The 16,093-nt window shown below is 44.4% G+C and overlaps 1 protein-coding gene across 1 annotated transcript; it reads left to right on the forward strand.

The window, feature by feature from the left end:
• Window positions 1-10,653: 10,653 nt before the first annotated feature.
• On the forward strand, window positions 10,654-15,687 carry LOC110508424 (BTB/POZ domain-containing protein 2). The gene is made up of 9 exons (XM_021588942.3): window positions 10,654-11,463; window positions 11,627-11,746; window positions 11,964-12,120; window positions 12,362-12,467; window positions 12,659-12,856; window positions 13,005-13,197; window positions 13,318-13,405; window positions 13,727-13,873; window positions 14,065-15,687. The coding sequence occupies exons 1-9, from the start codon at window positions 10,940-10,942 to the stop codon at window positions 14,224-14,226; spliced, it is 1,695 nt and encodes a 564-aa protein (XP_021444617.1). The 5' UTR covers window positions 10,654-10,939; the 3' UTR covers window positions 14,227-15,687.
• Window positions 15,688-16,093: the final 406 nt, after the last annotated feature.

The raw sequence follows: 16,093 nt of genomic DNA on the forward strand, positions 1-16,093 counted from the left end.
TATTTTTTTGTGAAGAATCAACAACAAGTGGGACACAATCATGAAGTGGAACGACATTTATTGGATATTTCAAACTTTTTTAACAAATCAAAAACTGAAAAATTGGGCGTGCAAAATTATTCAGCCCCCTTAAGTTAATACTTTGTAGAGCCACCTTTTGCTGCGATTACAGCTGTAAGTCGCTTGGGGTATGTCTCTATCAGTTTTGCACATCGAGAGACTGACATTTTTTCCCATTCCTCCTTGCAAAACAGCTCGAGCTCAGTGAGGTTGGATGGAGAGCATTTGTGAACAGCAGTTTTCAGTTCTTTCCACAGATTCTCGATTGGATTCAGGTCTGGACTTTGACTTGGCCATTCTAACACCTGGATATGTTTATTTTTGAACCATTCCAATGTAGATTTTGCTTTATGTTTTGGATCATTGTCTTGTTGGAAGACAAATCTCCGTCCCAGTCTCAGGTCTTTTGCAGACTCCATCAGGTTTTCTTCCAGAATGGTCCTGTATTTGGCTCCATCCATCTTCCCATCAATTTTAACCATCTTCCCTGTCCCTGCTGAAGAAAAGCAGGCCCAAACCATGATGCTGCCACCACCATGTTTGACAGTGGGCATGGTGTGTTCAGGGTGATGAGCTGTGTTGCTTTTACGCCAAACATAACGTTTTGCATTGTTGACAAAAAGTTCAATTTTGGTTTCATCTGACCAGAGCACCTTCTTCCACATGTTTAGTGTGTCTCCCAGGTGGCTTGTGGCAAACTTTAAATGACACTTTTTATGGATATCTTTAAGAAATGGCTTTCTTCTTGCCACTCTTCCATAAAGGCCAGATTTGTGCAATATACGACTGATTGTTGTCCTATGGACAGAGTCTCCCACCTCAGCTGTAGATCTCTGCAGTTCATCCAGAGTGATCATGGGCCTCTTGGCTGCATCTCTGAACAGTCTTCTCCTTGTATGAGCTGAAAGTTTAGAGGGACGGCCAGGTCTTGGTAGATTTGTAGTGGTCTGATACTCCTTCCATTTCAATATTATTGCTTGCAAAGTGCTCCTTGGGATGTTTAAAGCTTGGGAAATCTTTTTGTATCCAAATCCGGCTTTAAACTTCTTCACAACAGTATCTCTGACCTGCCTGGTGTGTTCCTTGTTCTTCATGATGCTCTCTGCGCTTTTGACGGACCTCTGAGACTATCACAGTGCAGGTGCATTTATACGGAGACTTGATTACACACAGGTGGATTGTATTTATCATCATTAGTAATTTAGGTCAACATTGGATCATTCAGAGATCCTCACTGAACTTCTGGAGAGAGTTTGCTGCACTGAAAGTAAAGGGGCTGAATAATTTTGCACACCCTATTATTCAGTTTTTGATTTGTTAAAAAAGTTTGAAATATCCAATAAATGTCGTTCCACTTCATGATTGTGTCCCACTTGCTGTTGATTCTTCACAAAAAAATACAGTTTTATATCTTTATGTTTGAAGCCTGAAATGTGGCAAAAGGTCGCAAAGTTCAAGGGGGCCGAATACTTTCGCAAGGCATTGTATGTATGTGTTATGCAACATAGCTGACTTGAAACATTGTTAAAAGTGTCAGGGCCATGGGACTTTCTGATGATGGAATAATACAGAGAAGCATGAAGACAGGAACTGTTCAAATGAGTTGGGAGGGGGGCACATTCAGAGCGGGGTGTTGCGAGAACAAGCGGTCTTTTGTTAGGTAACAGGAGCCAGGTGCGAGATAACGGTATGGAGCATGAGAGCCTGGATGTTCTTTACAGCAACAGTTACATCTATCAACAGAAGCGCCAAGAGGCAGGGACTCAGGTTGGAACTGTCTATCACAGTATAAAGAATACTGTTTTACATACGTCTTGTCAGTTCTCTGTTCTGCCCTGCGTGGTATTACAGTGAGCCCGTATATACGAAAGTTGCATTTGCCATCTATTACTTAGCTAATAAAAAATACATAGTATAAAATCGGTGACTCATTGTTATATTTATCCTGATACCAGATTCGAATTTACGCAACCCTAACAACAGGGACTTTATCGTACAAAACAAACATTTATTGAGTAAATGGTTGTCTTGTGAGTGCAGCCATATGAAGATCATCAAAGGTAAGTGATTAATTTTATCTCTGTTTCTGACTTGTGTAACTCCTCTACTTGTCTGGTAACTGTTTGTAATGACTTGTCTGCTGGGCGCTGTTCTCAGATAATCGCATGGTATGCTTTCGTCGTAAAGCCTTTATGAAATCTGACACCGTGGTTGGATTAACAAGAAGTTAATCTTTAAACCGATGTATAACACTTGTATGTTTTATGAATTTTTATAATGAGTATTTGTTTTTGAATTTAGTGCTCTGCAATTTCACTGGATGTTGGCTATTTGTATATTTTACAGCCATTTACGTCAATCAACACCCAATCCCTGTTTGATATCTACATCTTCCATTCATTTGAGTTTGAGCCTGGGGCTCATAGGTTCACTTTAAAAATACTTTAAAGTATTTTTTTTTCTTCACTTTATTTAACCAGGTAGGCCAGTTGAGAACAAGTTCTCATTTACAACTGCGACCTGGCCAAGATAAAGCAAAGCAGTGCGACAAAAACAACAACAGAGTTACGCATGGGATAAGCAAACGTACAGTCAATAACAATAGAAAAATCTATGTACAGTGTGTGCAAATATAACAACATTAGGGAGGTAAGGCAATAAATAGGCCATGGTGTTACAATTTAGCATTAACACTGGAGTGATAGATGTGCAGATGATGATGTGTAAGTAGAGATACTGGGTTGCAAAAGACCAAAAAATAAAAAACAATATGGGGATGAGGTAGTTGGGTGTGCTATTTACAGATGGGCTGTGTTCAGGTACAGTGATCGGTAAGCTGCTCTGACAGCTGATGCTTAAAGTTTGTGAGGGAGATATACGTTTCCAGCTTCAGTAATTTTTGCAATTCGCTCCAGTCATTGGCAGCAGAGAACTGGAAGTAGAGGCAGCCAAAGGAGGTGTTGGCTTTGGGGATGACCAGTGAAATATACCTGCTGGAGTGCGTGCTACGGGTGGGTGTTGCTATGGTGACCAGTGAGCTGAGATAAAGGCAGGACTTTACCTAGCAAAGCCTTATAGATGGCCTGGAGCCAGTGAGTTTGGAAAACAAATATTGCATTATGGAAAAGGTACGGTGGGAATCGAAATGGTCGGTGATCTGTTTTTTAACTTGGCTTTCGAAGACTTTAGATAGGCAGGGCAGGAAGGATATATATCTTTTGGTCTATAACAGTTTGGGTGTAGAGTTTCTCCCCCTTTGAAGAGGGGGATGACCGTGGCAGCTTTCCAATGTTTAGGGATCTCAGACGATATGAAAGAGAGGTTGAACAGGTTAGGGGTTGCAACAATTTCAGCAGTTCATTTTAAAAAGAGAGGGTCCAGATTGTCTAGCCCAGCTAATTTGTAGGGATCCAGATTTTGCAGCTCTTTCAGAACATCAGCTATCTGGATTTGGGGGTAAAGAAGAAGCGGGGGGGCTTGGGCAAGTTGCTGCGGGGGGTGCAGAGCTGTTGGCCGGGGTAGGGGTAGCCAGGTGGAAAGCATGGCCAGCCGTAGAAAATTATCGTATATTTATTGGTGGTGACAGAGTTTCCTAGCCTCAGTGCAGTGGGCAGGTGTTCTTATTCTCCATGGACTTTACGGTGTCCCAAAACTTTTTGTAATAAGTGCTACAGGATGCAAATTTATGTTTGAAAAAGATAGCTTTAGCTTTCCTAACTGACTGTGTATACTAGTTCCTGACTTCCCTGAAAAGTTGCATATCACGGGGGCTATTCGATGCTAATGCAGTACGCCACAGGATGTTTTTGTGCTGGTCAAGGTGAGTCAAGTCTGGAGTGAACCAAGGGCTATATCTGTTTTTAGTTCTCCATTTTTTGAATGGGGCATGCTTATTTAAGATGGTGGGGAAAGCACTTTTAAAGAACAACCAGGTGTCCTCTACTGATGGGATGAGGTCAATATTCCACAATACCTGGGCCAGGTTGATTAGAAAGGCCTGCTCGCTGAAGTGTTCTAGGGAGCGTTTGACAGTGATGAGGTGTGGTCGTTTGACCGTGGGCCCATTACGGACGCAGGCAATGAGGCAGTGATCGCTGAGATCCTGGTTGAAGACAGCAGAGGTGTATTTAGAGGGCATGTTGGTCAGGATGATATCTATGAGGGTGCCCATGTTTGCGGATTTAGGGTTGTACCTGGTAGGTTCCTTGATAATTTGTGTGAGATTGAGGGCATCTAGCTTAGATTGTAGGACGGCCGGGGTGCTAAGCATATCCCAGTTTAGGTCACCTAACAGTACGAACTCTGAAGATAGATGGGGGGCAATCCATTCACATATGGTGTCCAGAGCACAGCTGGGGGCTGAGGGGGGTCTATAACAAGTGGCAACAGTGAGACACTTATTTATGGAAAGGTGGATATTTAAAAGTAGAAGTTTGAACTGTTTGGGCACAGACCTGGATAGTATGACAGAACTCTGCAGGCTAACTCCGCCCCCTTTGGCAGTTCTATCTTGACGGAAAATGTTATAGTTAGGGATGGAAATTTCAGAATTTTTGGTGGCCTTCCTAAGCCAGGATTCAGACACGGCTAGGACATCAGGGTTGGTGGAGTGTGCTAAAGCAGTGAATAAACTCAAATTTAGGGAGGAGGCTTCAGATGTTAACATGCATGAAACCAAGACTTTTACAGTTACAGAAGTTAACAAATGAGAGCGCCTGGGGAATAGCTGTCAAGCTGGGGGCTACAGGACCTGGGTTAACCTCTACATCACCAGAGGAACAGAGGAGGAGTAGGATAAGGGTACGGCTGAAGGCTATAAGAACTGGTCGTCTAGTGCGTTGGGAACAGAGATTAGAAGGAGCAGATTTCTGGGCATGGTAGAATAGATTCAGGGCATAATGTACAGACAAGGGTATGGCAGGATTTGAGTACAGTGGGGGTAAACCTAGGCATTGAGTGACGATGAGAGAGCTTGTATCTCTGGAGACACCAGTTAAGTCAGGTGAGGTCTCCCCATGTGTGGAGTGTGTGACAAAAGAGCTATCTAAGGCATGTTGAGCTGGACTAGGGGCTCCACAGTGAAATAAAACAGTAATAACTACCCAAAACAGCACATTGACAGGCATGTGTAGCCGAGTGATCATAGGGTCCAATGAGGTGTGTCAGGTAGCCGTTCGGTAGTCACTACTATGATAGGCGAGCAGGAGGTATGCCGTTCGGAAAGCTAGCGGGCCGGGGCTAGCAGATGGGTCTAAGGTGACATCACAGCGGAAAAGCCTGTTGAAACCACATCAGACGATTACGTCGGCAGACCAGTCATGATGGATCGGCTGGGGCTCCGTGTCGGCAATAAAGGGTCCAGGCCAATTGGCAAAAGAGGTATTGTAGCACGCAAATTATCGGGTATACCTCTTCGGCTAGCCGCGAGATGGGCCTAGCTCGAGGCTAGCCCAAGGCTAACTGGTGCTTGCTTCAGGACAGAGGCATTAGCCAGCAGTAGCAGCTAGCTAGCTGCGATGATCAAGTGTAATGGCTCAGAACTTGCGGCAGGAATCTGGTGATATGGTAGAGAAAAGCAGTCCGATATGCTCTGGGTTGATATCGCACTGTGCAGACTGGCAGGTATTGACCGAGCAAAGCTGGCTGGTGTCTGAGCTAAAGGTGAAGACCGCTAGCCGTGGCTAACAGTGACTACTAGCTAGTAGCTAGTTAGCTGGGTAGCTTCTGATGGAGGTTCCAGATATAACGTATAAAAATAGCAGATCCGTACCACATTGGGGGAGGCGGGTTGCAGGAAAGTATATTTAGATCGTAGGTGGAAAGTGACATTAAAAATAAATACGAAAAAAACTTGACGAAACCGACTATTTACATGGGACAAGACTGGACAAGACAAAAACCCGTCCAACTGCTACGCCATCTTGGATAAGTAGTTTACTTTACTACTTATATTTTTGACAACTTTTACCCCACTACATTCATAAAGAAAATATTGTACTTTCTACTCCATACATTTTCCCTGACACCCAAAAGTACTAGTTACATTTTGAATGCTTAGCAGGACAGGAAAATTGTCTAATTCACACACTTAAAGAGAAAATCCCTGGTCATCCCTACTCGATCTGATCTGGTGGACTCACTAAACACAAATGCTTTGTTTGTAAATTATGTCTGAGTGTTGGTGTGCTATCTGTAAATTATTTATTTTTTTATAAAATCGTGCTGTTAAGGAATGTGAAATTATTTATACATTTACTTCTGATACTTAACTATATTTTAGCAATTACATTTACTTTTGATACTTAAGTATATTTAAACAAAAAGTCAAAAAGTATTTGCTCAAGTAGAATTTTACTAGGTGACTTTCACTTTTACTTGAGTCATTTTCCATTAAGGCATCTTTACTTTTACTTAAGTATGACAGTTGGGTACTTTTCCCACCAGTGGTTAATTTACACAACACTAACCACGTTTCCATCCAACCATTTCATGCAGATGAATTGCCTGACGCATGAAGCCAAAACAGTGACAAAACCATCAGTAGAGCTGAAAATGCGATGGAGTCCCATTAAATATTTTTTCGGTACATGGTCATTTAACGGCAAAAGTCATTTGTATATGCACTACGTCATCACAAACAGCATTTTATGCGCCAAAAGGCAGTTTTCTCTAAACATCTCTGGTGCGAAAATGCGCATATTGTTTTATGCAGATTTGAGAATATTTGCATGAAAATCTGTCGCAAATTGGATGGAAACGTACCTAATCTCTTGGGAGTGTGTATATTTTGGAATGCTGTTCCTTTCATTCAAGGTTTATAAAATGCCATCATATCATTTCCCCATCAATCTCCCTATGCCTATCCACTATTTAAATGTACAGGCTGCAAGTCAATTATGAACTTTCTAGTCTCGGGTAAGTGTGACGACAAACCTGTGCTGGCTCATCATCACCGGGGTCGTCAGGTGCTAATGGCTGGGGTAACGGGGGTGCTTGTGATGTTACCCTCGTGCTGCTGGTGCTAACCATGGCTCATCTTGGTCAAGTTGCATTTGCTAGGCTTTTCAACCTCAGTTGTCTGGCTAGCAGGCTGCTCGGTGAGCTCGGCGTCAGTCTCGACATGGTGGTCCTCCGTTTTTTTGGACTTGGCAGAGCCCAGCCATTTTCGGACGTCCATGCTGATCAAAGTTTAGCCATCTAGCGTTAGCTATAATTATTCAGTGTACCACTAACAAAACGAAATTAGCTGTCTGCAAATCTGATATTTTTTCGAACTTCCTAAACAAGGTAATGTAATGAAGACGGTACCTTTATGGCATTGGGATTTTAACTACCAAAAATGACATTATTACATCCCCTCCATCCTTCCTTCCCCAGTACATGAGCCTTCGCTACTGGCAGACACAGCGGCGCTACATTGGCAAAACCCGTCAATGAAGAAAGAATGCTGTTGTGGATAATGCCAGATAATGGTTAATCTAGGGTGTTTTATGTTCACCCCCTTAATATATGTTCATTCCTTATATTAAGCAAACCAGATGGCACAATTTTCTAGTTTTAAAAATGTACGGAAAGCAAGGGGTACACTCCAACATGAACTTTGAACTTCTACTTTTAAAAATCCACCTTTCTAAAAACAAGTCTCTCACCGTTGCCGCCTGCTATAGACCACCCTCTGCCCCCAGCTGTGCTCTGGACACCATATGTGAACTGATTGCCCCCCATCTATCTTCAGAGCTCGTGCTGCTAGGCGACCTAAACTGGAACATGCTTAACACCCCAGCCATCCTACAATCTAAACTTGATGCCCTCAATCTCACACAAATTATCAATGAACCTACCAGGTACCTCCCCAAAGCCTTAAACACGGGCACCCTCATAGATATCATCCTAACCAACTTCCCCTCTAAATACACCTCTGCTGTCTTCAACCAAGATCTCAGCGATCACTGCCTCATTGCCTGCATCCGTAATGGGTCAGCGGTCAAACGACCTCCTCTCATCACTGTAAAACGCTCCCTGAAACACTTCAGCGAGCAGGCCTTTCTAATCGACCTGGCCGGGGTATCCTGGAAGGATATTGACCTCATCCCGTCAGTAGAGGATGCCTGGATATTTTTTTAAAAATGCCTTCCTAACCATCTTAAATAAACATGCCCCATTCAAGAAATTTAGAACCAGGAACAGATATAGCCCTTGGTTCTCCCCAGACCTGACTGCCCTTAATCAACACAAAAACGTCCTATGGCGTTCTGCATTAGCATCGAACAGCCCCCGTGATATGCAGCTGTTCAGGGAAGCTAGAAACCATTATACACAGGCAGTTAGAAAAGCCAAGGCTAGCTTTTTCAAGCAGAAATTTGCTTCTTGCAACACTAACTCAAAAAAGTTCTGGGACACTGTAAAGTCCATGGAGAATAAGAACACCTCCTCCCAGCTGCCCACTGCACTGAAGATAGGAAACACTGTCACCACTGATAAATCCACCATAATTGAAAATTTCAATAAGCATTTTTCTACTGCTGGCCATGCTTTCCACCTGGCTACTCCTACCCCTGTCAACAGCACTGCACCCCCAACAGCAACTCGCCCAAGCCTTCCCCATTTCTCCTTCTCCCAAATCCATTCAGCTGATGTTCTGAAAGAGCTGCAAAATCTGGACCCCTACAAATCAGCCGGGCTAGACAATCTGGACCCTTTCTTTCTAAAATTATCTGCCGAAATTGTTGCCACCCCTATTACTAGCCTGTTCAACCTCTCTTTCGTGTCGTCTGAGATTCCCAAAGATTGGAAAGCAGCTGCGGTCATCCCCCTCTTCAAAGGGGGGGACACTCTTGACCCAAACTGCTACAGACCTATATCTATCCTACCATGCCTTTCTAAGGTCTTCAAAAGCCAAGTCAACAAACAGATTACCGACCATTTTGAATCTCACCATACCTTCTCTGCTATGCAATCTGGTTTCAGAGCTGGTCATGGGTGCACCTCAGCCACGCTCAAGGTCCTAAACGATATCTTAACCGCCATCGATAAGAAACATTACTGTGCAGCCGTATTCATTGATCTGGCCAAGGCTTTCGACTCTGTCAATCACCACATCCTCATCGGCAGACTCAACAGCCTTGGTTTCTCAAATGATTGCCTCGCCTGGTTCACCAACTACTTCTCTGATAGAGTTCAGTGTGTCAAATCTGAGGGTCTGTTGTCCGGACCTCTGGCAGTCTCTATGGGGGTGCCACAGGGTTCAATTCTTGGACCGACTCTCTTCTCTGTATACATCAATGAGGTCGCTCTTGCTGCTGGTGAGTCTCTGATCCACCTCTACGCAGACGACACCATTCTGTATACTTCCGGCCCTTCTTTGGACACTGTGTTAACAACCCTCCAGGCAAGCTTCAATGCCATACAACTCTCCTTCCGTGGCCTCCAACTGCTCTTAAATACAAGTAAAACTAAATGCATGCTCTTCAACCGATCACTACCTGCACCTACCCGCCTGTCCAACATCACTACTCTGGACGGCTCTGACTTAGAATACGTGGACAACTACAAATACTTAGGTGTCTGGTTAGACTGTAAACTCTCCTTCCAGACCCATATCAAACATCTCCAATCCAAAGTTAAATCTAGAATTGGCTTCCTATTTCGCAACAAAGCATCCTTCACTCATGCTGCCAAACATACCCTTGTAAAACTGACCATCCTACCAATCCTCGACTTTGGCGATGTAATTTACAAAATAGCCTCCAATACCCTACTCAACAAACTGGATGCAGTCTATCACAGTGCAATCCGTTTTGTCACCAAAGCCCCATATACTACCCACCATTGCGACCTGTACGCTCTCGTTGGCTGGCCCTCGCTTCATACTCGTCGCCAAACCCACTGGCTCCATGTCATCTACAAGACCCTGCTAGGTAAAGTCCCCCCTTATCTCAGCTCGCTGGTCACCATAGCATCTCCCACCTGTAGCACACGCTCCAGCAGGTATATCTCTCTAGTCACCCCCAAAACCAATTCTTTCTTTGGCCGTCTCTCTTTCCAGTTCTCTGCTGCCAATGACTGGAACGAACTACAAAAATCTCTGAAACTGGAAACACTTATCTCCCTCACTAGCTTTAAGCACCAACTGTCAGAGCAGCTCACAGATTACTGCACCTGTACATAGCCCACATATAATTTAGCCCTATCAACTACCTCTTTCCCAACTGTATTTAATTTATTTATTTTGCTCCTTTGCACCCCATTATTTTTATTTCTACTTTGCACATTCTTCCATTGCAAAACTACCATTCCAGTGTTTTACTTGCTATATTGTATTTACCTTGCCACCAAGGCCTTTTTTTGCCTTTACCTCCCTTCTCACCTCATTTGCTCACATTGTATATAGACTTGTTTATACTTTATTATTGACTGTATGTTTGTTTTACTCCATGTGTAACTCTGTGTTGTTGTATCTGTCGAACTGCTTTGCTTTATCTTGGCCAGGTCGCAATTGTAAATGAGAACTTGTTCTCAACTTGCCTACCTGGTTAAATAAAGGTAAAATAAATAAATAAATAAACATTGACATAATTTCCAAACGAAGCACGTGTGTTTAGTCAGTCCGTCAGATCAGAGGCAGTATGGATGGCAAGGGATGTTCTGTTGATAAGTGCGTGAATTTGACTATTTTCCTGTCCGGCTAAGCATTCAAAATGTACTGTTGGGTGTCAAGTAATCATTACTCCCTTTAGGAATGTAACATAAGTGAAGTAAAAGTTGTCAAAAATTAAAATAGCAAGTTTTTTTTTTACTATACTTTACACCACTGGGTATAAGTTATGACTGTTTTGTTTATGTCTACGTCACGCAACTCCCACATTCTATCAGATTCAAGATGGCTGCTGGGGATAACAGCGGCAGGCCTCCCTGCCTAAATTTATCCGGCCCAGGGCCTTTAGGAAATGGCCAGCCCAGCAACAGTGCTTATTCAATGCCTATGTCCAACGGCGGGCCTGTTGGTGCGACCGGAGGGGCTCAGGGGGCTGCAAGGCGCCCCAACCCGCAGTCGGGGCCTGGCGGAGGTGAAAGCGCCGGTGTTGTTGCTGGAACTCCACCGACTGCACATAACGCGATTCAGCAAGCGCTAGCTCAAAGCGCCTCGGCAAGAGCGATGGAGACCTCCGCTACGAACATGACGTCGAATGCTTCGGCTGCGAGTGCACCAACGACCCATTCCTCGTTATTGTCAGCACCAGCGGCCGCTGCTGTTTTGGTTTACCGGGAACCCGTGTACAATTGGCAGGCGACGAAAAGTACCGTTAAGGAACGGTTTGCTTTCCTGTTCAATAACGAGGTTCTGAGTGACGTTCATTTTCTGGTGGGGAAAGGTATGGGAGTGCAGCGAATACCCGCACACCGGTAAGAGCGAACGTGGCTGTTCCTTTATAACTATATCGTTTGTCAACAAAGTATGGTTAGTAGAGCGTTCAGAAATGCGTCTTGTGTGTGTTAATCCAAGCGACGTTGATGTATATTGGTGAAAGGCATTGTTTTGATATCTTTTCGCTTTTGTTTTGGTTAGATTCGTTCTTGCTGTGGGCAGCGCAGTCTTCGATGCCATGTTCAACGGGGGTATGGCGACCACTTCAACGGAAATCGAACTGCCAGATGTCGAACCTGCAGCCTTTCTGGCATTACTGAAGTAAGAAATGGCTTCTAGTTTAGAAATGATCCTATCATAATAGGCTAAATACACTCGCACCCTAAGTATTGTACACAAAAGTGGTATTGGCATTATATAGTATGCAGAATATAGCCTTACCTGGTATTGAACCCAGGTCATTTGTGCCGCTCAGACTGTTAGTCCATTGAGTGTATAGGTCCCCTGCTATCAGTCATCGAATCTTGTCCCCCTCCAGGTTTCTGTACTCTGATGAGGTTCAGATAGGACCTGAGACAGTGATGACCACTCTGTACACGGCTAAGAAGTATGCAGTGCCAGCCCTGGAGGCCCACTGTGTGGAGTTCCTCAAAAAGAACCTGCGGGCAGACAATGCTTTCATGCTGCTCACTCAGGTCAGCTACTACTGTAATGTCTGACTGGGATGCAGTGTCTAAACAAGTCACTCACCAGTGTCTGATTGTGTGGCTTGACCCAGTATCAAAACAACTCCACTACAGTCTGTCTATTTGTCTCAAAACAATAGCACCCGTCAGTCCCAAAGCAGCATTCGCATAGATTATTGGTCAGTTCATGTAAGTAAACTACTGTTGACTGTGTGTGTCTCTGATCAATGTATAACCGCGTGTGTTTCAGGCTCGACTGTTCGATGAGCCCCAGCTTGCCAGCCTGTGTCTGGAGAACATCGATAAGAACACTGGAGATGCACTCGCCGCTGAGGGCTTCACGGACATAGATCTGGGTATTGTAGTTCACTCTTCATATTGAAAGGCAATGTTTCTGTGTATCATGATGACTTCTCTTTTCTTCCATTTCACTCTCTCCCCTTCTATCTTTGCCATCCCTTCTTTCCTTCTCTTCTCCCCCTCGGTCTTCTTATCCTCCTCTCTCATTCTCTCTCTTTCCATCTTGTTCACTCTCTCCATCTTTCAGATACATTGGTGGCTGTGCTGGAGAGGGACACTCTAGGGGTGAGGGAGGTGCGTCTTTTTGTGGCGGCGGTGCGCTGGGCAGAGGCAGAGGCCCACCGACAGCAGCTACAGCCCACTCCAGAGAACAAACGCAGGGTCCTGGGCAAGGCCCTCGCCCTGATCCGCTTCCCACTCATGACTATTGAGGAGTTCGCTGCAGGTAACAGACACTTAGTAAATGTTGCACTATTAGAATGCAGAACCTTTACCATCTCCTGCAGGGGTTATGTCTCTTTCTTACTATCTCTCTCACACGAACACACTCACGCTGACGTGTCTTCCTTTCCCCGCTGTGTGTCTTCAAACAGGGCCGGCCCAGTCTAGTATCCTGACAGACAGGGAGGTGGTGAGTCTGTTCCTTCACTTCACAGTGAACCCAAAGCCACACGTAGAGTTCATCGACCGGCCTCGCTGTTGCCTCCGGGGGAAGGAGTGCAGCATCACACGCTTCGGACAGGTGGAGAGCCGCTGGGGCTACAGCGGGACCAGTGACCGCATACGGTGAGAACACACAGACCCAAATTAACAATGACACACACAAAGATACTAATTTTTATTAGAAAAATATTGCCTCTGGACATAATTTATCCCGCCTAGCCTCACCTATCCTCCTCCTCACAGATTTTCAGTGAACAGGAGGATCTTCGTGGTGGGCTTTGGCCTCTACGGCTCCATACACGGCCCCACAGACTACCAAGTCAACATCCAGGTAATTTCCACCTCAACTAACCAAATGTCAATCACATTTTAATTTGTATAGACAAAATACATTGGAAAGAAGACTCCCTTCCCCTCCCTCTCAGATATTTGTCTCTCCTAAATCATTGATGACAGTATATATGTTTCTGTGTACACATGTATATCAACTGTGTGTCGGGACAGAATGTGTGACATCTGTGTCCCAAATAGCGACCGGATCCCTTTATATTGCACTGCTTTTGACCAGGGCCCATATTAGTGCACAATAAAGAGAATTGGGTGCCATTTGGGACTGATTATGTTTCTATAATGTGTCCCTCTCCCGTCCCAGATCATTCATACAGACAGTAACACAGTGCTGGGTCAGAACGACACAGGCTTCAGCTGCGATGGCTCGTCCAACACCTTCAGAGTCATGTTCAAGGAGCCGGTGGAGATCCTGCCCAACGTCAACTACACAGCCTGCGCCACACTCAAGGTACAGGCTTTACTGTACATGTTTGTTTAGATTTTGATATTTCCTCACTGGATAGCTGTGGTCCTGTTCTGGCTATGTGAGTAACCATAGTGATTCTCTCGTTTTCCCCCTCTTTATTCCCTCTTCCTATCTCCATCCATCCCTCCCTTGTTCCCCTCTTTCATTTCCCACTCCCTCCCTTTCTCTCTCAGGGTCCTGACTCTCACTACGGGACCAAGGGCATGCGTAAGGTGACCCACGAGTCTTCCTCAACCGGCACCAAGACCTGCTTCACCTTCTGCTACGCCGCGGGCAACAACAACGGCACCTCGGTAGAGGACGGACAGATCCCCGAGGTCATCTTTTACACATAGTCCCCTCTGACCTGACCTTATGACCTCAGGGGGCTCGGGGATCACAGGACTGCTGAGACTCTGACCCTGTTTGAATATGTATCAAATGCCTATCTTCACCCTGTGGACCTTCCTTGGTGATGTACAGTATCTCTGATCGTAGGTGATTGTTAAATGTACAGGGAAACATTGCTTTCACGCACTCAGACCTGTTGGAGGGAGGGGGCGAGAAGGCATTTGTCAACTCTTCAAACAGGGTATTTTTCTTTCTCTCAACTCCCCCCTTCCATTACCCACCGAACGTGGAGAGGAGCCTGTTTGATGTTGAGGGGGAGTAAATTCTGAGTCGGGTTGTTTTTACTGTTACTAATGACAGTAGTCTTGTCTGCTTCCAGAGTCCTGGGGTTAAGTCCCAGAATGGACTGGTGGAAGAGTCTTAAACTTGTCAGAAGTATTTACATGGGAAAAGGAGGAAAGCTTGACATGCATTTAAGTACCACCCTCTGTCTGCCTGTATTCAAAAGCATACGAAAGATTGAGATGTATCCAGGGGCTCTAATGTATGTACAGACTGTTACACTACCACTCAGAAGGGTTTCTTCAAATAGGCTCCATCTCTGATTAGTGACCCACCATACTTCAGACTACTCCAGTCGCTATTCCTTTGCTCTAGCTCTTCAGGGAGTACAAATATGAATGGACTGGATAAATGTGTGGAAGTTTTCTACTCAGCCTATTGAAGGGCTGGTGGGGGCAATCACAAGCTTATACTTTTCCTATCTCTTCAGATCTGTACCACGGAAGGAAATAAGAAACTGGAATGGGATTGGGCCTCTTTGTCCATTCCACACTGGAGTTGTGATAGAAATAACCCAGTCTCTCCCTGCTTCAATGGGGAGTCACAGCCCAGGGCCATGTGACAGTCTGGAGTTACACCATAGACTAGTGGCCAAAAAGCTATATTAACATGGGCTTCCACAATTTTAATGTAGTCAACTGGGTTGGACTTCCAACTAAATTGGCTGATCCCTCCTGGTGACATGTCCAACTGGATCATCAGCCAATTGTGAAGAGTAATATTGACTACTTCAAAATGGAGATAGCCTCAATGGCGCTGCCCATGCTATAATGGCACAGATAAAGATGAGTCCTCTCTCTGAGTTACACTTAACGAAACTTGGGGAAATATCTGCCCTCCTACCTGATATTTAATTAAGACAACATTTCAACCATCAGGTCACCATATCGAAATGTTTTCTCCCAGGATATTCAGCACTAAAACAAAGCTTTTGGATTTGTTTGTTCTGCCTGTTTAAACATGAATAAGAGCTAGTGTAAATCCATCTTTAACAGCCTTGTCTTGAAATGTCCAGCTGGGAAAATTCTTTGCTTTCACAAAATAAGTTTGTGGGTTGTATATTATACTGGCATTTAACATTAATGTAGTTTGAATTCACAATGGATTAAAATATGTTAGTTTGTCCCTTATTATTCCTATGTTAATTCAGTTTGTATCAGGTGAAGACAAGGTTACAGGATGTTCAGCACTTGGTAAGGCCTTGTAACAACTCTAGCCATTAAATTATTTACGTGTAAACCTAGGGCTAGATTTGATCAGAGCCACACTAGCCGACATCCGAGAGTATTGGAAAATGTATTTACTGACTACACCGCTCATGTCGCAAAATAAATCTAGACATGTTATTCAATTATTGCACGCTAACGAGCGTCTGCGTTGCCAAGTGCTAAAATAGAAGTCTGTTCTATTTGTGAGCTGATTGCATCCTGCCTCACCCATCTCATTGGTTTATAGAAGCAGATACCCACGTGGGTGACAAAGGCAAACAGAGGTCGGTGGTTGTAATACTTATTTAAGTTAGTTGCCAAT

The sequence above is a fragment of the Oncorhynchus mykiss genome, chromosome 28 (genome assembly GCF_057628025.1).
Source record: "Oncorhynchus mykiss isolate SJ-2025 chromosome 28, ASM5762802v1, whole genome shotgun sequence".
In the NCBI taxonomy this organism is placed as follows: domain Eukaryota; kingdom Metazoa; phylum Chordata; class Actinopteri; order Salmoniformes; family Salmonidae; genus Oncorhynchus; species Oncorhynchus mykiss.